The 24818-nt window shown below is 38.0% G+C and overlaps 1 protein-coding gene across 1 annotated transcript; it reads left to right on the forward strand.

The window, feature by feature from the left end:
* Positions 1 to 272: 272 nt before the first annotated feature.
* LOC145614621 (uncharacterized) lies at positions 273 to 24578 on the forward strand. The gene is made up of 6 exons (XM_081669685.1): positions 273 to 733; positions 1388 to 1436; positions 1533 to 1584; positions 1886 to 2061; positions 4605 to 4718; positions 24083 to 24578. The coding sequence occupies exons 1-6, from the start codon at positions 351 to 353 to the stop codon at positions 24245 to 24247; spliced, it is 939 nt and encodes a 312-aa protein (XP_081525811.1). The 5' UTR covers positions 273 to 350; the 3' UTR covers positions 24248 to 24578.
* The last annotated feature ends 240 nt before the right edge of the window (positions 24579 to 24818 follow it).

Below are 24818 nucleotides of genomic sequence, written 5' to 3' on the forward strand. Positions count from 1 at the left end.
TTGCACGGGATACAAGTATGTTTAGGGAGTGGGAGCAGTTCAGTTAAGCTCAGTTCAATCAATGAGAACAGACTCTTATTAGAGCTGAATTGAACTGAATATTTTATGAGAGAAAAAAAAATTAAAATAAGAACAAAATGAACTAAACTGAAGCTGAAGTAAATAGACTCTTAGCAACATTCGGTGTCGTGGGAAATTAATTTTGGCACATACCCTTATATGAAAAGAGCATTAAAATTGTGCTCTCACACAAGGGTGTGCCAAAATCATTTCTCGTGTTGCGGTGTAGTTGGTTATCAATACCAATTAAGTTACTTCTCCACCGGAAAAAGACAGACACAAACACAAAAATGGCGCAGGTGGTAAGAGCCGTTCAATTCCACCGTCAACTACTCCACTTTCTCTCTCTTCAACCACCACTCACCACCATCACAACCGCCGCAATCTCCGCCCCTCCCCGCCTCTCTCTCTTCTCACACCGCCGCAACGCCCACCTCAAACCCCGTGCTCTCCGCCCTCCACAAGAACTCGACCTTCAAAAAGATAGCCGCAGCAAAAAGATAAGCAATAAATCAGACGATGAAGAGGATGAAGATGAAAATGTAACATCGGAGGATACAAAGAAGAAGCAGAGGAGGAGTCGTAATGAGATGAAGCGTAAAGCTCGCCAAACTCTTCATTGGGGCATGGACCTCGCTTCTTTCTCTACCCCTCAAATTAAACGTATTCTCAAGTTTAGTTTTTCTTCCTTTCTTCTTTGTTGGTGTTGTATTTGTCTGGCATGCCAACCAAAGACAATGATGTAGACGGGATTTAATTTTAATCAATCGGGTATTACCTCGAGTTAACTTTAAGTAGTAAGCTAATTGACATCAATGTGAATTCAAGGGTGAATCATGAAGTGGGTATTGTGCATTTTTAGCTGATTGGTGGATATGGTTCTTTTTTTTTTTTTTTTTTTTGGGATATTGATTTGGTGCTTGGAATAGAACATAATTTATTTTGTTGTTGCTGTATTGCTAGGCTGACATGATATGAAATGCAGTAGACGGGATTTGATTGCAGTCTGTTGGGTATTACCCCAAATAGACTTAACTACTATGCTTATTGAGATCAATGAGGATTTATGAAGTGGGTATTGTGCATTTTAAGCTGGTTGCCGGATATGTTTGTTATTTATTTTTTTTGTTGTTTTTTTGGGTGTTTTTGATTTGGTGCTTGGAATTGAATAGAATTTATATGATTTTGCACTGATTATATTTGAGGTTTTTTCCCATCATTTATATGTGCGAGTGCAGATAATGAGGTAGTTTTATGTTTTTGTGAGTGAATAAGTGATGGAATGTAAGTGTATTTATTTGTTGTTTTGGGTGGAATTTGTTTGCAGGGCGGCTTCATTAGAGGAAGAAGTATTTGAGGCTTTGATGGTGGTTAAGGTGGGTGAGATACTCTAATGTAGTTATTTTAAGTGTTTAGCTGCGAAATCAAGTTGAGGATTGAATTGTACTAATGTGTTTGCATTTGTGCTGCAGAGACTAGGATCTGATGTTCGTGAAGGGAAGCGCAGGCAGTTCAATTATATAGGTAATTGTTATCATTGCCTTTTCAATAATATGGGATCCTGGAACTGTTTATCCAACTCTGTTAAAATACAGGAAAGGAAGCCTAATGTGTCCGAATTGATAAAGTTATTTTATTGTTTGTGCGCATTGGTGTATGAAATGCTTTGTTATCTTGAGTTTGCAGTGTGTTGAGAATGTCATGTATTGTGAGCTTATTCATTATGACAGGATGATTATTTGATAAGTTAATTACAGTAGATATTTGATGATTGCAACCTGTATTTTCTCATGGATATTCTTGATAATCAGACTGGGTGTGGCAGGGAGATTGCTTCGGGATGCTGATGCACAGCCCGAATTGCTTGGAGCTTTGATTCAAGCTACCAAAGATGGTGACCAGTCTACATTGCAGGCCTTAGCAGGTTCTGCGAAATTGGTTGATGAAGGTCCTGAAGAGGAGCTTCATGAATCTGAATCTGAATCCGAGCAGGAAAATGAGGTATTTGATGTCCACAGGATGCTTATGAAGCATTTGTGAAAATAAACTATCACTTTTTTTTGGCTTATTTGGTGATTGTTTTTGTCGAACTAGGTGTTGTTGATAGGGTTAATAAATTATCATGTGACTAGCATTTGTAGAATCAGACTCACCTTATTTTGATTTCCTTGATCCAAGCTTGTTCTGATTTCTTGATATAGATTTTAATATGATAAGGTAAATGTATTATTTATTATGAAATTTGCCAAGATATTCAACCACAAAGTGACATCTATTTACCTTCTGATGGATAACTAGCAATGTGCATTCATAATGTTAAACTTTAAACTTAATATGGTGTGAAGAAAAATAAAGAGGTACTCTGTTATTGATTTAGGGCCTGTTCACATTTACTGAGCTGAGCTGAACTGAACTGAACTGATTGGAGCTGAGCTGAACTGAACTGAACTGAGCTGAACTGATTGGAACTGAACTGAATTAAACTGAATTGAGCTGAAATGAATATTTTATGAGAGAGGGAAATTAAGAGCTGAACTGAACTGAACTGATTGGAGCTGAACTGAACTGAACTGAATGGAGCTGAACTGAACTGAACTGAAATTAAGTAAATTTGAACAGGCCCTTAGCTTTAAAGTGAAAGTGAGTTCAAAAGTCCCAATTGTTCATTTGCAAGGAATCAATATTAAGGGATGGGCATGTTTGTCACAGCCTATTAGTAGTGACTTGGGGAATAAGTTGGAGGTTTGTTAGGAGAGATTTTTTCTATAAGTAGGCCTCATGTGGAGGAATAAGGATATGTTGAATATTGTGAGGTTTGTTATTGGGAGAGAGTGAGCCTCTCGAAAGCTCATACTTGGGAGAGAATCCACCTGTCGAAAGTGGAATATCATTTGTTTTCCTGTAATTTTCATCTTCATACTACAATCATCAATTTATTTTTTATTTGCTGTCATTGTTAAGCTGAAAATTATGTCAGTTCCTAGCATATTCAGCTCTTAATAGACCCAAATTTTATAAACTAGGAATAGTCTTAACTCTCAACTTTGGCAGCTGTATTCTCATACTTGTCCTCAACTTGATGTATTTGGCCCTGACTTTTGTTTTTGTCAAAACTATTTTAATCCTATCTTCCTCCTCCTTCATTGTCTCCTTTCCACCCTCCTTACCACAACCCTGACATTTTGAAGACTTGAAAAGCTTATTCAATAATCAGCACATAACACAAAATAACAAATCTCACCCTTTGATATATTATCAAATTATTATGGTTGAGCCAAGTTTTGAATCCATGATCTCCTTTGACATAAATACAAAAATGAAGCATCAGACCGATTGTATTGCTATTCATCCATCAAGATAATTTAACTAAACCAAGTTGCCACTTGATTTATCCTCATCAGCTTATGTTGCAAATTTCAGTCTTTTTAATTCGTCAGTTGTTACGAATTTAATCAATGCATTTTCAGTGCTTGTTATCTTTTATTATAGCTGTATTAAATGTGAAAATTGAATTTCTTTAGTTATGTGTCATTGTGTGCTGGTGAATAGTTGATTGATTGTAGATAGGGTGAGTTCAAAAGTATTGAAAATTGGCATTTTTTGGAAGACCATTTAGGAATCTGTAGATGTTAAATCCTTATAACTTGTGTGGAATGATAATGTGAAACTGATTTCAGCAACCTTAGCTAATTTTATTTGCTAAATTGGGGAAAAGATGCAAATTGCTTAGTGATAATCTTCTCAAAGGACATAAGATACTTGTAGTAGCGAATGGTAGTATGCATTAGTTACTGCATCACCTGCATGTGTGTATTTCAATGAGTTAGAAATGTTTTGCTATCTTAAACGCAATGTTCTAAAAAGTTTCTTAAATTTCCCTTATTGCATTTGGAGCAACTATCTTAAACCCAACAATATCAATCAATCAATCAATCAATCAAAGCCTTTATCCCATAAGTGGGATCGGCTAACATGAACCAAATTTGATAATTTCGTGTAGTCATCGACATAAATCTTCCTCCTCCATCCCTTATGATCCAATGCTTCATCCTCGTGCAAATCCATAAACTTCATATCCTTCCTAATTCCTTCCAACCAAGTCATTTTCAGTCTCCCTCTCCCTCGTTTTACCCCTCCATAGTCCCACTCTTCCACTCGTTGAATCAGTGCACCCTCGGGTCTCCGTGTTACAGGCCCAAGCCAACGCAAGAGATTTTCCCTTAGTTTATCTGCAATGCCTGCCACACTTACTTTCTTGCAAATAACCTTATTTCTTATTCTATCTCTTAAAGTGTTCCCACACATCTGCCTTAACATGCGTATTTTCATAACTTCCATCTTTTAAACCCAACAATATGCTTCTTGTAATCTTTCAGCTATATATATATGTACACAAGTACCTTAGTAAGGGCTTGTAATGTTAGGAACATTTACAAATTTTAAAGAAACTCAAGAAGCAAAATTCATGTGTCACATCTTTTTTGTGAGTCTGTAGAAGCTACCAAGATTCTATGAACCTAACATGCTCAACTTCGTTTATACAGGATTCTGATGATCATGTCTTGCTAGTGAGCAAATGGTTTGACGGTCTTATTAAAAAGGATATCCAAACAAGTAATGAAGTCTATTCTCTTGATAGCGTGGATTTTGACCGCCAAGTAAGATGATCTTGTCAAGTACTATCATTTTTTAATGTTTAGATTCCTGTTTGTCCTAGCAAATAAGTGATAAATGATAAATTGGTAGTTGGACAATGTTACACTTTCAATAACTTATACTACCGAATACGCAAGTAATTGACAAGCAGAAGATCAAGCAATATACAACAAGCCAACTCAATCAAGTAGGACAAATTGGTAGAATCTCTAATATTAAGCTACACAAGGATCTAGAATTAGGCAAATACAATAATATCGAAGGTAATAAATAAGGGGAAATGTTAGGGCTGCAAGAATCCAACACAACCAAAGTACAAGCCAATTTTATCATATGAACGGGGAACAAGCATAGTCATACAAGCGGGCGCTTAATTCATGAATTTATGACTTTTTTCAAGGATGCACAAACAATAACTAAGTTATGTATACAAAAGCAAGACCGAATAGCATTCAGATATAGGAAGGGGATTCTTTACTTGATTAAATCTCTCAATTCTATTTTAAGCAAGTTTAAGCACAAATAATTAGAATCTCTCACCAAATCATTACACTAATGAATAGGCTAATCAAACCATTGGCAGGACTAGTCTTTGTCAACTCTTTGTTTTTAAAACCATTGGTCAAAATTGAGTAATGGACTTTAATGACTGCTTTAGAAAGTTTAAGGTTATGTCTATCAAATATATAGATTTTATCACAGCCAGTATAGAGATTCTTTCACTTACCTAAGTTGAGGCTAACACTGCAGAGACGAGATGGAGAAACCAACTTTTTATCATGAGTTGTAATTGTTTAGGCCTAGTTCGTTTTTGGGGAATTTTTCTGTTGGTTGCTTCTATTTAATCCATCCTGTGGATTCTACAAGACACAAGCAAAAGATAAGATTGTGCGTAGCTTTTAAAGAAATATGAAGGCTCACAAATTTGAGCATGAATACCCATAACTAATCTAGAGGCCATACATATGGAGCATGAAACCTCAATGAACTTCAACCTTTACATGCAAGTGCTAAAGTAACAGCTATGGTGTCTGGACAATAATAATGAAAATAAAAAACAAAAACATTGTGGGTTATGCTGAGTTTCTTGATGATCATGGAAAATTTTTGGGAAAAATTGGCTGTAACAACACTAACTATGATATAGGTGCGTGTAGCAGCACAACCTTTTAAGGGTGCGGTCTACAACACAAAATATGTAATCGGGTGCACTTATTAGCATAAATACACTAATGAACTAAGGTTTCATGGAAAAAAGTGGAATCTCTATTATTTTATATAATTGTGTATACATTATTTAAACTTATATGATTTCCATCATGCGTGACTAAATTAGCCTTACCTTCTATTTATTTTTTTCATTTAAGCATTTCTTAACCTCCGCCATTTTATTAAGCGGAATCCTTCGAAAAAAAAAATTTGTGCTAGTATTTTCCTTTTCGCTTCTCCAATTACTTTTTCTAATATTGATCTCGCATGATTGACTTAGTTTCCTTTCCCTTTCCGCTTAGTTAAATACTAAATTGATAAATAAAAAAAAAAAATCATTTGAATACCTTTATTCTACAAGATTTTAGGATATATAGGCACCTTTTTAATACCAAACCCCACAAAATGATTTTAAATACTTTCAAAAAATAATTTTAGAATTGGATTTTAGGATATGTCAAATTGATTTTCTTGTTTTTGATGTACAACACTTAAATTGTGGAGGTTGAGAGAATAATTTAAAGGGAAAATATTAATTGTAATGGAAGAGAAAACTAAGTCAATCATCACATGAGATGTAAAAAAATGTTATTGAAGAAACAAACAATAGAAAATAATGGCGAAAACTTTTTGAAATATTTCAATTTAATGGTTACCTAATTACATGAGATGGAAAATGTTAGTTTAGATGAACTACTACAAGAGGGGGGGGGTGAATGGTAGTAGGTTCCAATCGCGGAACTTATGCGGAAATTAAAAACAAAACGTAAAGGAACTTAAAGCACACAAGTTTTACGAGGAAACCATCCAGTGCCCAACTGGAAGTAAAACCTCGGCCCTATTGGGACTTATAAACAAATTCCACTATAATAGGCAACTCTCCTAGTACAACCTATTACACAGACCTTTGCTTCGCAAGTTCCACCACGGACACTTGACTCTATGATAGGACACTTCCTACCAGACCTAAGACACTTCTCAGGACCCTTTTTCTCCCTTTACCCAGGACACTTCCTAGGTGACCCAAGACACTTCTCAGGTTCCTTTCACTCACTGTGCACTCACAGCTACCACTCGAATTTTACGAGATTTCAAACTCATCACTTGCGTGAATTTAAGAGAATTCACAATCTCACCCTAAAATACAAAACACTCAAAAACCCTTTTTCCCATTACAAGATCTCATTGAATATCCCTAAATACATATCTATGAATGAAGAGATAAAACTAATATGTTGGACACTGACATCTGTCTGGAACCCACTGGACGTACTGTAACCAAAACCTGATAGGAACTTTGACCAGGAGAACCGACTTAGCTTCGTGGGAAGGATAAAACCATTAAGCACGACCACTACACTTCGTCAGCCTCAACTTTGAATGAATACATATGAGCATATTTATAGTATACTCGAATTATTCATTTGATCTTGAAAAAGATAGATTTTCTGAAAAGATAAGTTTAAAAGATAATTTCTAAAAATCAGTTTTCCGAAAATATATCTTTTTGTTAAGGGTAAAATCTGTTATGAATAATAAGATATAATTAACATAAAATCAGATTTTATTTCAATCTTATCTTTTAGTTTAAAAATACTTTTTAAACAAAATTTATCTTTTTCCAAAAGGGATTAATTAGAAGATAAATATCTTTATTCAGTAAAACCAAATCCCTAAAAGATATGCACGTATTAGATAAATATATATATCATTAAAACCGACTTTTAACGACGTGCATACTTAAGTTCCTATTAGGTTCCTGAACTCTGACAGTCTCTGAGTTGAGTTCCTGACAAGTCAGTCACTCTAATTTCATTAACTGTTTGGAGTTCACCTTGGTTCTATATAGACTTGTTCCAGACCGACTTTTATGTCCAACATACTTACATGAATCCTAGAGCAATATACTTCTATTTCTCTGTCTTTATGTTGCTTCTTTGAAACTCTTGTTCTGGAATCCTGTAGTCTTGATATATTCTGGATCTTAGGGTTTGCCCCAGCATTACACCGGAACCAGGTCGTTACAACCCGTTTCGAAGTTCCTGTTAAGAAACTTCTGGAAGTTCCATTTCTGGAACTCTTCTTCTAACTTTACTTGTATCCTCATGAATCTTCTAAAGTTCCTCTGTTTCAGTTCCTACTTCAGCCCTCAACGCTTACTGAACCTGCAAACATCACAACACTAGAAAATCCTTATTAAATGGAAGTTTGCTCAATTCTTAACATCATCATCAAAATCTCATAAGGGTTAACAAGTTGCCCCTTTTTGATGATGACAAACCGAGCAAACTTCTGAGGATAACAAAGTAACTCAGAAGGTTAGTTTTTTCATTTATAAAAACAATAAAGAAAACTAAACTAAATTAAAAGACTCCTACACATACATGACATATATATGTATAGGATACTTACCTCGTGAAGCTAACATATGTAAACACCTATTTACATAGTTACCTTCATTGTTCCTTAGCCATCATCATGCTTATCAACCGTAACACTTATCATTGTTCTTGTTCCTCTATTGCTTATCCTATATTGCTCAAGTACCTTATATATATACTTGTCATTGCTCAGGTTCCTTGTATCCTGTTCCAAACATAACTTGCTCTTTCTATGCACAACTTAACATACACGTTAGATAGATAATCATCAAAACCTAATTTCTCAACAATTTCCCCCTTTTTGATGATGACAAACTAATGATGCTTATCACATATATAAGGATAATCGTTGTACATTTATTCCCCCTTAGTTTTTCAAGGAAATAACATTTAACAAAGTTAGGAACATACACAGGAACTTAACATAGTTAGGAACTTAGCAATACACATCATTATCAATATATATATATACTTTCAACGATCAAGATGTAAGAACTTTAGACTTAATTACTGCATACCATAAGCATCATACATAATCTTCCCCCTTTTGTCATTATCAAAAAGGGTGTTGTTCCACACGTTTGTTTTTCGTAAATTATACACACTTAAAGTCATATGTCACACTTACCACCATATAATAAGTAAGTATATACTGGTTAAACACTTATTGTTCCTAAAAGCCTCAAGGTACTCACTTTTCAAACACGGATGCCATTCCACACTAATTTCCAACTCACAATCCAAAGGCCCAACTTCAAAATCCTTAATTGAACTTGACAAATAAGAAGTTAAAAATCAAGTAAAGATCAGAGCTAAAAAGTTAGAAATGGATTGCATGAATAGATAAATGAAAGCGCAAGCTCAAAGGATATATAAAGAAGCATATGGAACAAAATAAGTAGAGAGAACGTGAAGTGGAATTTGTGCTCTTCGTTTAGACCTTTTGGGATGAGGACCGCTACATTGTACTTCATCTCAAACTCTTGAATCTCCTATTGAACACAACACATATTCATCTTTCCAATTGATAACTAAGTTCCCTTACTTCAACCACCAACTTCTTTGAGGAACATTCTGCATACTGGAACTTAAATAGATTTCAGTTTCATCATAGCCAAGTTCCTTCAACGTTTTTCGTTGTTCCTTCACTAGCTCACCAAGTATACGAGTACTCCACATCAAAGTCAATATTCTTCATCTTTAGATATCTAGGAAATTAAATATTTGATCACCCTTTTCTTTTTCTTTTTTTTTTTAAAGGGTGTCATTATACAAATTTTGCATGCTTTCCTGGAATAACACATTTTTAAATCAATGAAGATATTACTTACTCATACACTTGAGTTCCACAACCAACCATTTTGATTTCTTAGTTCCTGCCTTATTCCCCCTGAGTCCCTTACCATTCTTCTTCCTTTTCAAGTACTTACTTCTTTCTTTATCTTCAACTTCCCCCTCAAAATATAATCACCATTTTTCATGTTTCATCAAATCATAAAAAGATGATCAACAAACTTAGAGCACATGAGAATCAAGAATAAGAAGTAAAAGTGTGTGAACGGAAAGAGGAAATTAAATTGGGTGAATAAGAATCTTCGATTTTCTGAATATGGAACAATTAAAGTATTTGCAACACGGACACACAACTTAGAGTTGTAGAATAATGTTGCGATCGAAGATATATGGTGTGGATGCTTGAAAGTTGGATAAAATATAGGTTAGTTCCCTCTGAAATTTAAACAAGTGAGGTGTAAACGGTCTGGGAACTTACCTGTCTTGTTCCATCAAAGTTTCTTCCATTGTTCCTTTGGCAACTTAGGAACTTCGTGTTTGACAGCACCCATAGTTCTATTATGAGACCTCTAATACTCTTAGGCAAGTGAGTATGTCTTTTACAACACAAGAATTAAGTGTGACACATAAACAATAAGCGCATATTCTTTACTTTAAGTATTACATGCATAGGAACCCCAGCTTGACATAACTTATGGGAAAAATACTTTATACTCATGTTATGTTTCATCAAGTCTTGTTCTATTAAGCAATAAACAAGAATATGACAAGTCAAGACAAAACCATAAGAGAATCAATTCACAAATTCACATATTGCATTCATACCACAAATATATCAATTCAATTCATCTAATGCCAACATGTGAAAAGGAACTTGTATCTTATGTAGTCTCTTACCAGTAAAAATATAACTTTAAAGCATTGGTTGAATATGATGGCTTACCTTGGAGTTCTTGAAGTGGTTATTCTGTTCCTTGATGATCTCGAATCTAATATGAACTTCCACTTCTAACTCAAGTTCCATTGTCAGTGGTTAATGCTTACAAATACATTTTCTTATCATAAACTAGCAAAAACCAATACACAATGGCTCGTTAGTAGTACCAGAGATATATCAATGTACACAAATACTACTAATAACTCAGTCCATCTTGAAAACAAAAATTGATACTTTTAAAGCTTAATTTTCAAGAAGGAACTTGGATATATAGCGATTTATCCTAGAGTATGTTCCACATAGACGTCTACGAAAATTCATCTCGAGACATACAGGACATCCATGTGGTACAACTCTAATCCCATATAAACAGCAAGAACAAATATTATTCAATTTGCTTCAAGTCTAGCTACACACGCAACAAGTTCCTTAAAGACAATACATACCTTTGTATTCGTTGATTCTTTCCTTGCCTTGTTCCATTCACGTGCCTTACTCAACAAGCTTTTTCCAGAACACCTTTTTTAATCTCTGACCCTTTTTAGGTGTTCTAGAATAGGTTCAGGAGGTGACATGCATCTTCTTCCTTTTAAGCTTATTAAGTTCCTGCTGCACATCTAACCTAATAACAACCAATTATATGTTTACATCAACCTTAAAAACAAACTTATCTTTTATACAACTATGAGTTATGAAGTCCATCTTTTTCGGTTGATATCTCGAGCTCTTCTCTGATCCTTGGTTGTTGAGGTTTTCCCCTTGGTTACATATGCATGAAAGACACTTTAGTTCCATAGTTTGTTGAGATATTGCTGGTCGGAACAAATATTATCTCAGCTCGCTTTCTTGTATTGAGTTCTTTGAACTTTGTTGCATGAGTTGGAACTTAACATCTCGAAGTTCCTCAACATATGTAGCTATCCCTTGCTGTTATTCTTAGTGACATATTTCTTTATTAGGAACTCAGTTAGTTCTTCAAGAACTTGCGAGTTCACCTTTTATCACCTGTCTGATGGGAACAAACATGTTAGTCTCAAAATATGTTCACTTATTGCACATTAAACAAGATAGGGTAAACTCTTTATGTTTTGCTGTTATCGGCGTTTATGGATAAATCGCCTTGGCACTTCTATCATCAAACATCCCTAAGTGGAACATAGGGTGTCTTGTTAATCAAAGATCTATTGCTTCAGTGTTGATGATGTAGCAGGAGGCATTGAAAACTATTCCAAAGAATCTGCAAAGACCATTAGTATATAACTTTGTTCTCTTCTTGTCTTTCATGATTCAAAATTGGAAACTTGTTATCAATCTTGTGTTCCTACAACAAACACTAAACATGACTGGAACTAGGTTCCGTTGTTAGATCTATAACCTCATAGATGATGAACACTTAGCCACTTACCCTGTGATAGAAAAGACTTTCAACAAACAATTCATCATCTCTTCTATTAAGAAAAGTAATCAAGTGCACATTTGCTTTCATTACTTATAAACAAGACATCTCTTTCAATTAGTCTCTACATATCACATGGTAAACATATCCATATCACTAAGATCCAATGGATTAGTGTTGCTTACCATCTACCAGATGTTGAAAGAGAATGTAACATGTGTTTGATTCTCATGCTTCTCGATCTTAACCTGTTTGGAACTTACATATACATATATCTATTATCGAGTTCCTACTAGGTTTATCAAGCATGAAAAGATTTACATGTTCACAGTTTGAACCATAGAAGTATCTCATCTTCAATAAAACCTAGAAATGTCAGGTTGTTGTTAGGAATCACCTTGAGATCCACAAATGATGTGTTCCCTTTTTGATTCCCTTCATATGTGACATTTCCACTCTTTATTGATGATGTCATCTTGAAGCCATGAAACAACTAGAGTTACAAGCAATTGAAAACCAGAATGTGCATTAAAAACTCGACGAGAAAAATATTCACAATGGGATAGGAACTTGACTTACTAACTTCCTGTTATGTAGAAATTTTACCTTTCGTGTTAGTATTATAAGTCAAAGTTCTTCCATTGTAGGTTTATAGTAAGAGATACCTTGATTTGGCTATCATCATCTCTTTTGGAACCTCGCTGTCGAGATAATGCGAGTTCCCTCCTATTATAAACCTTGAACTTTTCCATGTTCCTTTTGACATAAAGTTGGAACATGTCCTTCTGGTCCTTTAGACCATTGTATCTTGGGTAGAGGAACGTGTTGATTTAATCTCAAATTCTTCAACACCTTGTCAAAGTCCCTCATATTATCATTCAAAAGAAGAGATTCCTTTGTGCCTTTAAAATATCAGTAGGTTAGTCAAAAGAGATAGATAAAACCTAAAGCATAAAAGTGTTGAAACATAAAGTTCCTGTAAGAATACTCCCTTTTAGATGTCGTTCCATCAACGAAATGATGAATCTCCAACACGCAGTCAAAGATAATCATCTTAACTCATCATCCTTCATAAGAGTCTGCTACAGGAATTAATGCTTTGTTCCAAGGAACTTTGAATAATAAGAACTTAACTGGAACTTGAACCAGAATCTTTACAGGAACGTATACGCTAACTCCTATAGCACCTTGATATAGAAGCTTTGTTATTCCTGTATCCCTAATTCAGACTATCATTTCAAGTTCACCAAGTTCCAACCAATTTAAGCACTGAGCTCCTAATGGAACAAACTTTTATGCACCAATTTGTCTCAATGGACAAACCTACAAAACAATCATTAATAACTTGACAAAACTAGAAGAGAAGTTAGTTTGTCATGATATACATTATAAACATCAAAACAACCTTCTCTTTTTATCCATTCATAATAACCTTCATAAGAATAGGGAATTGAATTTCAATAGGAATTTGTGTAGGATTAATACATACCAAAAGCACATGACCAATATTTACAGAGAGATGTATAGGTGACTTACACACTTATCCATATTGTCGCTTCACCTACTATAAACCTCTTATAAAGGCTTTCTAGTGAGAGGAACTTGCACATAATTCCTTATATACAAACAACCAAAGATCATCGTTATTAATAAGTTGTCTCCACTCACATAGCCTGCAAAATCAGTCATCTTTTGGCTTTGGTTACCCAATATATATTGGGTACCTTCATGTTAGTAATAGACGTCAATAATCCATAATTAAAATAACTGCGGTTAAACCAACTATCTTTACTAACAATAAACATCATGTGTCTACATAATAAATATTCAGAATAACACATACACATGATAAGGTCATTCTTTGGCAAATATTCAAAATATACGTTCATTACCTTGCCCAAAGAATTAAGTTTCCATACAGGAGTAATCCAGGTTCCAAGAGACCAAATATGCATAATTCTACACAATACGTTCCTTGAACTATTTCTAGTAAACCGATTCTTTAAAAATAAATCAATTTGTAAATCTGACAAATACTTTTCACACTATAAATCAGATTTGAGGTTACACAAAATTGATTTACAAACTTCCAAAACAAAATCCAAAATTTAACTAGAAATACTGCAAGAAACTTTTACACATAATATCATGCATATAATCAAGACTTCAAAGACGAGACACTTACCTCAAAGATGTTCATCTTTGAATCACTTCTGCTTCACAAGCAGACTTTGGTCTTCACGTGGTATTGGGAACGTTCTAGGGTTGAGTTCCATTCGCTGCATTCCTTGTAGATATCCATCCTAGCCTGGAACTTGCTCCTCGGGGTTGCCCGGTTTATCAAGAGCACTGGCTCTGATACCAATTGTTAATTTAGATGAAAAACTACAAGAGGGGGGGGTGAATGGTAGTAGGTTCCAATCGCGGAACTTATGCGGAAATTAAAAACAAAGCGTAAAGGAACTTAAAGCACACAACAAGTTTTACGAGGAAACCATCCAGTGCCCAACTGGAAGTAAAACCTCGGCCCTATTGGGACTTATAAACAAATTCCACTATAATAGGCAACTCTCCTAGTACAACCTATTACACAGACCTTTGCTTCGCAAGTTCCACCACGGACACTTGACTCTATGATAGGACACTTCCTACCAGACCTAAGACACTTCTCAGGACCCTTTTTCTCCCTTTACCCAGGACACTTCCTAGGTGACCCAAGACACTTCTCAGGTTCCTTTCACTCACTGTGCACTCACAGCTACCACTCGAATTTTACGAGATTTCAAACTCATCACTTGCGTGAATTTGCAATAGACCAAGGGAATGCAACTCTCACAACACCAGCAATCAGAGTGTATGAAAGAAGGAAGAAACGGCAGCAGACAACAGCAACAGAATTCTGAGAGGAGCAGGAGAAGACAGCCACTATGGAGTGTGGTGTGTGTGTTGTGGTAGCTGCCCTGTGACTGACAGCAGTGGAAGACAAATGCATTAATTATTAGAGTCCTTGTGAGAGGGGAAGATGAGTATAAATACTATAGCAATGTAATTGGATGGCATGTCATTTTTGTGTTATTCATTTTAGAGTAATCTTAGTAGTAGTTCCTCCAAGGCTTAGTCTTTGGCTGTAGACTTGTAGACTTGTAGCCGTTATTCCTCTTCTTCAGTTAATCAAGAAATCTCAAGCTTTCCTCTCTTATTCTTCCTACTTCATTATTATTATTATCAGAATCTTACAGCAACTCACTAGTCTATAGCAAGTGGTATCAGAGCAGTACGATCATGGTGACCCCGACCCTATCTCAACGCGCCGATGCCGTGGATGAGAAAATAGGAGAGGTGGAGTCGAGACTAAAATCCATTGAACAGAGGTTCGACTCGCAAGAAGAACATCTTAAGACCATTGCAGAGAAGCTGGGTCACCAAGAAGGGTCCATTGAGAAGGCGGTACAGGCAGCGGTGGCCGGAGTGCTGGAGGCCGAACGGAAACGGACGGAGGAAAGATTGGATCGTTTCCGGATCGACCACGATAGGATGGCGGCGATTGAAAGGGAGAACAACCAGAAATTTAGAGAAGAGATGAAGAAGGCGGCTGCGGGAGTGCAAGGGGTACGGCCGCCTTTCCACTCAATACCCATCGTCCAGCCCATTAACGTGGAGGGAGAAGGAAGTTACAACCATGGCGAAAACGAAGTGCGCTCGCCGAGAAGGGGGGGCTGGAGAGGTGGTGGACAAGGAGAGGAGGGAGCTTTCGAGTTCCGTCACTGCCCGGAGGCGGTGGCAGGGAAGGAGGCAGTGACCAGCGAGGGCAGTGGAGACACCGGAAGCTGGAAATGCCGGTGTTTGAGGGGGTTGACCCAGATAATTGGATTCTTCGAGCTGAGATGTTTTACGAGTTTTATCAACTCACCGAGAAGGAGAAGATGGAGGCAGCCGTGGTGGCAATGGACGGCGCCGCCCTGAAGTGGTTTCAATATCAATCAATCAATCAATCAAAGCCTTAATCCCAAAAGTGGGGTCGGCTAACATGAACCAAATTTGATTATTCCGTGTAGTCATCAACATAAATCTTTCTCCTCCATCCCTTACGATCCAAAACTTCATCCTCACGTAAATCCATGCACTTCATATCCTTCCTCACTCCTTCCAACCAAGTCATCTTTGGTCTCCCTCTTCCTCGTTTAATCCCTCCATGGTCCCACTCTTCCACTCTTCGCACCGGTGCACCCTCGGGTCTCCGTCTTACATGTCCAAACCAACGCAGACGATTTTCCCTTAATTTATCTACAATGCCCGCCACACCTACTTTCTTGCGAATAACCTCATTTCTGATTCTATCTCTTAAAGTGTTTCCACACATCCACCTTAACATGCGCATTTCCGTAACCTCCATCTTTTTAATATGCTCTTTCTTAGAAGCCCAACATTCTGTACCATAGAGCAACACTGGTCTTATGGCAGTCCTGTAGAATTTTCCCTTCAACTTTAAGGGAATGCTGCGGTCGCATAGCACTCCCGTGGCCGCTCTCCATTTAAGCTACCCTGACTTAATCCTGTGGGTCACGTCTTGATCAATGTCACCATTCTTCTGGATGATCGACCCTAGGTACTTAAAACATTCACTCATGCCTGAAGTGGTTTCAATGGGAAAGAAAGAGGAGGCCGTTTGTGGGGTGGGCTGACCTCAGGCAGCGGGTGCTCCACGAATTCCGACCATCCCACGTGGGGTCCTTGTACGAGCAGTGGCTAGCTCTTTCTCAGGTGGGTTCGGTGGAGGAGTATAGGAGGCGTTATATAGAGTTGGCTGCTCCGTTGGAGGGAATACCCGAATCTCTTATGTTGGGTCAATTCATAAACGGGTTGGAGGAAGAGGTGAAAACGGAGTTGAGGATGTTAAACCCGTTTAATCTGGAGGCAGCTATGGATTTGGCGGGTCGGATTGAGGAGAAGAACCGGGTTCGCAAATCCAAGAGAGGGGGACCTTACCCATCCAAGTTTGGGCCGGCCCAGACATCTTACCCCACAACAAACCCTCCCAAGATGAGTGGATCGGGCTTAGTTCAAACGTATGGGGTGCCCACTCACACTGGTCCAGGCCGAATTGGTTTTAAAACCCAAGAATCTCAAGCCTCAGTTAACAAGGCTGGAACGTCGGGATTTTCTTCTCAGAGAAATCTGAGCTCCACCAGAAGACTCACCGACGCGGAGATACAGGATAAAAGGGCGAAAAATTTGTGTTTTCGTTGCGATGAAAGGTGGGAGGTGGGGCATCGCTGCAAGAGGAAGGAGATGAGCATCCTTGTGTTGGCAGGGGAAGAGGACGAGACGCATGAAGAGGGGGAGATCGAGGAAGAAGCGGCGGTGGAAGCCACCCTCTGTTCCGTCGCCGGCATGTCTAACCCCAAAACGATGAAGCTGAGGGGAGAGTTAGCGGGGAGAGCAGTGGTGGTGTTGATTGACCCGGGGGCAACCCATAATTTTGTAGCGGCGAGGTTGGTGGAGGAGCTGGCGGTGCCGATCTCTAGAGGTGGGGATTTTACCGTGACTTTGGGCAACGGGTAGCTGATTAAGGGGCAAGGTGTATGTAAGGGAATGAGGGTGAAATTGAGTGAGGGAGTAACAATTAGTGAAGACTTCCTGCCTTTGGAGTTGGGGAATGCTGACTTGATTCTCGGAGTCCAGTGGCTCGAGAAATTAGGAGCCGTGACCACCAACTGGAAAACGCACATTATGAGGTTTAAGGTTGGGGGGATGCCAGTTACTCTCATGGGAGACCCGACATTAGAAGCAAGGCAAATCTCTGTGAAGGCTATGGTACGAAATTTGAACAAAGAGAAGCAGGGGATATGGGTGGAATTTGGCAGTATGAGTGGAGAAACAGGGGCACAAGTGGAGAGGGAAAATACTCCTCAGTTCCTGACCGATTTGCTACAAGAATTCTCAGGCGTTTTTGAGATGCCCACCGGACTACCACCGAAGAGAAATCAGGAACACTCAATTGTCCTCAAGGAAGGGAGCAATCCAGTCAGCGTTCGTCCATATAGGTATCCACAGATACAAAAAGATGAAATTGAACGACTCATTCAAGAGATGTTGCAAGCCGAGATAATTCGCCCTTCGACTAGCCCATTCTCTAGCCCCGTGATTTTAGTGAAGAAGAAAGACGGCTCGTGGCGTTTTTGTGTGGATTATAGGGCTTTGAACAAGGAGACGGTGCCGGATAAGTTTCCAATTCCGGTGATAGAGGAGCTATTAGATGAGTTGCACGGAGCTAGGTGGTTCTCGAAATTGGACTTGAAATCGGGATATCATCAAATTTGGGTTAAGGCGGAGGATATTCATAAAACCGCTTTTAGAACCCACGAGGGGCACTATGAATTTTTGGTTATGCCGTTTGGGCTAACCAACGCTCCGGCGACATTTCAATCATTGATGAATGAGGTGTTTAGGCCCTATTTGAGACGATTTGTGTTGGTGTTCTTTGATGATATCCTCATATATAGTAAGGGGGAGGATGAGCATGTTAATCATGTGCGGTTGGTGTTGGAGGTTTTGACTAAGCATAGTTTGTACGCTAATTTAAAAAAGTGTGAGTTTGGGAGGAGAGAAGTAGCATATTTAGGGCATGTTATCTCGGAAGTTGGGGTGGCCATGGACATGGAGAAGGTGAGGGCTATAGTTGAATGGGAAGAACCTAGAAATTTGCGTGAGTTGAGGGGGTTTTTGGGTCTCACCGGCTACTATCGGAAGTTTGTCTCTCATTATGCTCAAATAGCCGGACCATTGACTTCCCAATTGAAGAAGGATAGCTTCGGATGGTCGGAGGAAGCTGCCCACGCCTTCAAGGCCCTCAAAACAGCCATGACAACCGCACCCGTACTAGCCATGCCAAACTTTCAAGCCGAATTTGTAATTGAAACGGATGCGTCGGGTTTTGGGTTAGGGGCTGTGATGATGCAGCAAGGAAGGCCAATAGCCTATTTTAGTAAGTTACTTGGGGTGAGAAATCAAGCTAAGTCCATTTATGAGAAAGAATTGATGGCCATTAGCCTAGCGGTGATGAAATGGCGTCATTACCTCTTAGGGAGGCACTTTGTGATTAGAACCGATCAACAAAGCTTAAGGTTCTTGACTCAACAAAGAGAGGTGGGCGAGGAGTATCAAAAGTGGATGAGGAAGTTAATGGGCATGGATTTTGAGATCCAATACAAACCCGGGGCTTCGAATAGGGTGGCGGATGCACTCTCACGCAAGGGGGGCAGCAGGGTGCAGTTGAGTGCCTTGGTGTCCGCCGCGGTGGTGGATTGGTCAGAGCTGGACAGGGAGTTAGCAGAGGATCCGTGGTTAGGGGAAGTGCGCAAAGGGCTGCTAGATGGGCAGTGGGTGGCTAAGGGATATCACTTGGCTGGGCAGAGAGTGATGTTCAAAGGGAGGACGGTTTTACCTAAAGGATCGAAGATTATTCCTATACTCCTTAGTGAGTATCATTGTACTCCGAGTGGGGGGCATGAAGGAGAAGTGAAAACATACTTGCGGTTGGCAGAGGAGTGGTTTTGGCCCGGAATGCGGAAGAAGGTTGGTGAGTTCGTGCAACAATGTGAGACATGTCAAAGGGGGAAGGTTGTCCAACAAAGTCCATATGGGCTGCTGCAGCCACTTCCAATTCCGGAAGCGATATGGGAAGATTTGTCCATGGATTTTGTTGAGGGGTTACCTCTTTCAAGGGGGGTGGATGCAATTTTGGTGGTGGTAGATCGACTCTCGAAGTACAGCCATTTCATAGGGGTAAGGCATCCGTTTAATGCTCTCAAAATTGCTGAAATATTTGTGAAGGAAATAGTGCGACTACATGGGTTTCCGAGTTCTATTGTCTCGGATCTCTCGGATCGTGATCGGGTATTTATGAGCGTTTTTTGGAAGGAATTATTCCGATTGCAAGGCACTCAACTCAAGAAGAGTACATCATATCATCCGCAAACCGACGGCCAAACCGAAGTGGTCAATAAGTGCTTGGAAACATACTTGCGGTGCTTTGTGGCGAGCCAACCCAAGTCGTGGGCTTCATGGTTACCATGGGCTGAGTTCTCTTATAATACTTCACCACACACTGCCACTAAAATGACTCCTTTTCGGGTTGTTTATGGACGGGATCCACCACGAGTATGCAGACTTGGGAAGGGAACCACGATGGTGCAAAGCCTCGAAGAAGGGTTAAGGGAGAGGGATTTAATCTTGGATGAGCTGAAAATGAACATAAACAGAGCACAACAATTGATGAAAGAAAATGCTGATCATAAGCGAAGAGATGTTCAGTTTGAAGTAGGTGAGGAAGTGTTCCTTAAATTACAACCCTATCGACAAAAATCAATTGCAAAGAGACCTTATGAGAAGTTAGCCCCGCGTTACTATGGTCCCTTTGAGATTTTGCAGAGGATAGGCTCAGTTGCATACCGATTGAAACTTCCACAAGACAGCAAGGTTCATCCTGTTTTTCATGCTTCGCAACTTAAGAGAGCTGTGGGAAATCTGCCTGTCAACCCAACACTACCTAGCCAAATTTCAACTGAGCTGGAATTAGTGGCGGAACCTGAGGAGCTTTTGGCAGTGAGGGCAGGAGATGGTATCCGCAGGGGTAGCACCGAGGTCCTACTGAAATGGAAGGGACTTCCGGAGTTTGAAGCGACCTGGGAAGAGTTCGAGGCAATCAATCAACGTTTCCCACTCTTTCACCTTGAGGACAAGGTGCGTCCTTTGGGGGGGAGTGATGCAATAGACCAAGGGAATGCAGCTCTCACAACACCAGCAATCAGAGTGTATGAAAGAAGGAAGAAACGGCAGCAGACAACAGCAACAGAATTCTGAGAGGAGCAGGACAAGACAGCCACTATGGAGTGTGGTGTGTGTGTTGTGGTAGCTGCCCTGTGACTGACAGCAGTGGAAGACAAATGCATTAATTATTAGAGTCCTTGTGAGAGGGGAAGATGAGTATAAATACTATAGCAATGTAATTGGATGGCATGTCATTTTTGTGTTATTCATTTTAGAGTAATCTTAGTAGTAGTTCCTCCAAGGCTTAGTCTTTGGCTGTAGACTTGTAGACTTGTAGCCGTTATTCCTCTTCTTCAGTTAATCAAGAAATCTCAAGCTTTCCTCTCTTATTCTTCCTACTTCATTATTATTATTATCAGAATCTTACAGCAACTCACTAGTCTATAGCAGAATTTAAGAGAATTCACAATCTCACCCTAAAATACAAAACACTCAAAAACCCTTTTTCCCATTACAAGATCTCATTGAATATCCCTAAATACATATCTATGAATGAAGAGATAAAACTAATATGTTGGACACTGACATCTGTCTGGAACCCACTGGACGTACTGTAACCAAAACCTGATAGGAACTTTGACCAGGAGAACCGACTTAGCTTCGTGGGAAGAATAAAACCATTAAGCACGACCACTACACTTCGTCAGCCTCAACTTTGAATGAATACATATGAGCATATTTATAGTATACTCGAATTATTCATTTGATCTTGAAAAAGATAGATTTTCTGAAAAGATAAGTTTAAAAGATAATTTCTAAAAATCAGTTTTCCGAAAATATATCTTTTTGTTAAGGATAAAATCTGTTATGAATAATAAGATATAATTAACATAAAATCAGATTTTATTTCAATCTTATCTTTTAGTTTAAAAATACTTTTTAAACAAAATTTATCTTTTTCCAAAAGGGATTAATTAGAAGATAAATATCTTTATTCAGTAAAACCAAATCCCTAAAAGATATGCACGTATTAGATAAATATATATATCATTAAAACCGACTTTTAACGACGTGCATACTTAAGTTCCTATTAGGTTCCTGAACTCTAACAGTCTCTGAGTTCGTGACAAGTCAGTCACTCTAATTTCATTAACTGTTTGGAGTTCACCTTGGTTCTATATAGACTTGTTCCAGACCGACTTTTATGTCCAACATACTTACATGAATCCTAGAGCAATATACTTCTATTTCTCTGTCTTCATGTTGCTTCTCTGAAACTCTTGTTCTGGAATCCTGTAGTCTTGATATATTCTGGATCTTAGGGTTTGCCCCAGCATTACACCGGAACCAGGTCGTTACAACCCGTTTCGAAGTTCCTGTTAAGAAACTTCTGGAAGTTCCATTTCTAGAACTCTTCTTCTAACTTTACTTGTATCCTCATGAATCTTCTAAAGTTCCTCTATTTCAGTTCCTACTTCAGCCCTCAACGCTTACTGAACCTGCAAACATCGCAACACTAGAAAATCCTTATTAAATGGAAGTTTGCTCAATTCTTAACATCATCATCAAAATCTCATAAGGGTCAACAAGTTGCCCCTTTTGATGATGACAAACCGAGCAAACTTCTAAGGATAACAAAGTAACTCAGAAGGTTAGTTTTTTCATTTATAAAAACAATAAAGAAAACTAAACTAAATTAAAAGACTCCTACACATACATGACATATATATGTATAGGATACTTACCTCGTGAAGCTAACATATGTAAACACCTATTTACATAGTTACCTTCATTGTTCCTTAGCCATCATCATGCTTATCAACCGTAACACTTATCATTGTTCTTGTTCCTCTATTGCTTATCCTATATTGCTCAAGTACCTTATATATATACTTGTCATTGCTCAGGTTAACTTGCTCTTTCTATGCACAACTTAACATACACGTTAGATAGATAATCATCATTAGTTTATAATCATCAAAACCTAATTTCTCAACAGAAAATTAAGTAGAATAGAATTAATCAAACTATATTTAAACAAAATAGCATTAACAATATTTAAGATTTCACTTTCAGAAGAAACCTTAATTTTGCCAATGTCATTTACGAGTATGTTGTTATGTGCACCTAAGTGCATAGTTTGTGATGTTGAGTGCACCCTCGAAAGGTTGTGGTGCTACACGCACCTTTGTCATAGTTGGTGTTGTTGCGGCCAATTTTTCCAAAATTTTTGTCAATATGTGGCAAAAAAGTCAGCAAACGTCAACATTTGGAATTTTATTTCCTGTTTATACACTGAAAACAACATTAAAACAAAGGGTGTGCCTAATGTCTAATCATCCATATTGTCATAAAACTCATGATATTCATAAAAAAATGGAAGTCAACAGATAGGAATTCTGTTACTGGCTGATCTAAATTCTAGGCTTGGAAACGGTAGTTACTGAATTGCAAATATGGTGTTATTACTTACCATTCTGGCCTTATTTACCATAAGGTAGAATAGATTATACTCTTATTCCTGTTAAGATGCTTGAGTGGCTGATTATCTAGGGATAATTTTTATTTTGCATGCCTGAGAGGAAAGGAAATAACAATACTCATGTGACTCATCTTATCTGGTCTCAGTTGAGGCACACTCTTTTGTTCAATTGTCCTGAATCATATAATGAAGGTTATGTAGCTGTTAGCAGCCCCATGAGGTGTACTTTATTTCCCAGGGTTTTTACTTTTAAGGCTTCGTTTTGACGGAAAATAATTTCCAAGAAAATGATTTTCCAAGGGAAAAATTTTCAAGGTAAAATACAGCTGTAAAAATAGTTTTTCTTTGTTTTCTTTCAAGAATATAGAGGAAGAGAAAAATTGGAGAAAAATGTAGAAGCTAAGTTGGATTCCTTCCTTTCAAAAGTAAGAGGTTCATCATCATTGGGACACTATTTTCCACCTTTATTACTGATCAAAACGTAGAAAATAAAAAAAAATAAAAAAATTATATTTCTGAAAAATGTTTACTGTCAACACAATGATGCACATACATGCATTGTTAATTTGTTAAGCACTTCTAATTGTGTAACAAGTTACTATGAAGTGGAATGTAATATATACACATAGAATCAGAAATTTTCTTTTATAATTGTCAAAGGTTTCTTGTGAGTGGTTGTGTAAGTTGGAAATATAGTACATGTTGCAATTATACTACTAATTGTGTAACAAGTTACTATGAAGTGAAATGTATTGATATATACACATAGAATCAGAAATTTTCTTTTATACTTCGTAATTGTCAAAGGTTTCTTGTGAGTGGTTGTGTAAGTTAGAAATATCGTACATGTTGCAATTATGTTTGGTAATATAATGCTGTGACCCGAATTGTGTATGCAGGAGTTGCGGAAACTTGTCCGGAAAGTGCACAGTGTGCAAGAAAGTCTAAATACCACAGAAGACCCAGAAAAGAGTACCGGATTGATTGCTGCTAAGAAGTCGCTTAATCGATTCCTTCGTTCTCTAGCTAAACGTCACTTAGGTGCCCAAAACGTAGATGTATAGACAAAATTAGACTTTGCAACATCATTAGTTCAATCTCTATTCACTTAAGCTCTAAAATAGTTCTAAAAATAGTATGTCAGTTTCAATCTCTCAAGACATTAGTTTCTTCACTTGCCTGAGCCGCACAGCAGCTGACACCGTCCTCAAGATGCTGAAATGATGATGAACCTAATCTTTTGCCCGAATAAAAATGCGTTAATAGTAAAACGAGGAGAGGCAGCAGAAAACTATTCTTTCCATGTTAAATTGGTATGCTGTATGCATAAGTGATTGAGTTGCATGTATTCCTGTGGTTCCATAAACCCAAGATTGCTTCTTTTTCTCTCAAAAATCATAGCCATCTAATTTTTTTCCCATTTGCATACGCTTATCAGATGGTGGTGGTGGTGGTTATGAAGGTGGTTGGCCGGCATTCAGATTTCCCTATGGACTCTCCCCTGTGATGTTTCTCATACTGTACTGGTGTTGCTTCCTTTTTTCTTTCTTTTTTTTTTTTTCTCTTTTTTTTTTTCAACTCCCAAGTGATAAATGTTAAATACTATTGTAAATTCGTCTATTACTTTGTATTTGG

Source organism: Chenopodium album, chromosome 25, assembly GCF_948465745.1.
Source record: "Chenopodium album chromosome 25, dcCheAlbu1.1, whole genome shotgun sequence".
In the NCBI taxonomy this organism is placed as follows: domain Eukaryota; kingdom Viridiplantae; phylum Streptophyta; class Magnoliopsida; order Caryophyllales; family Amaranthaceae; genus Chenopodium; species Chenopodium album.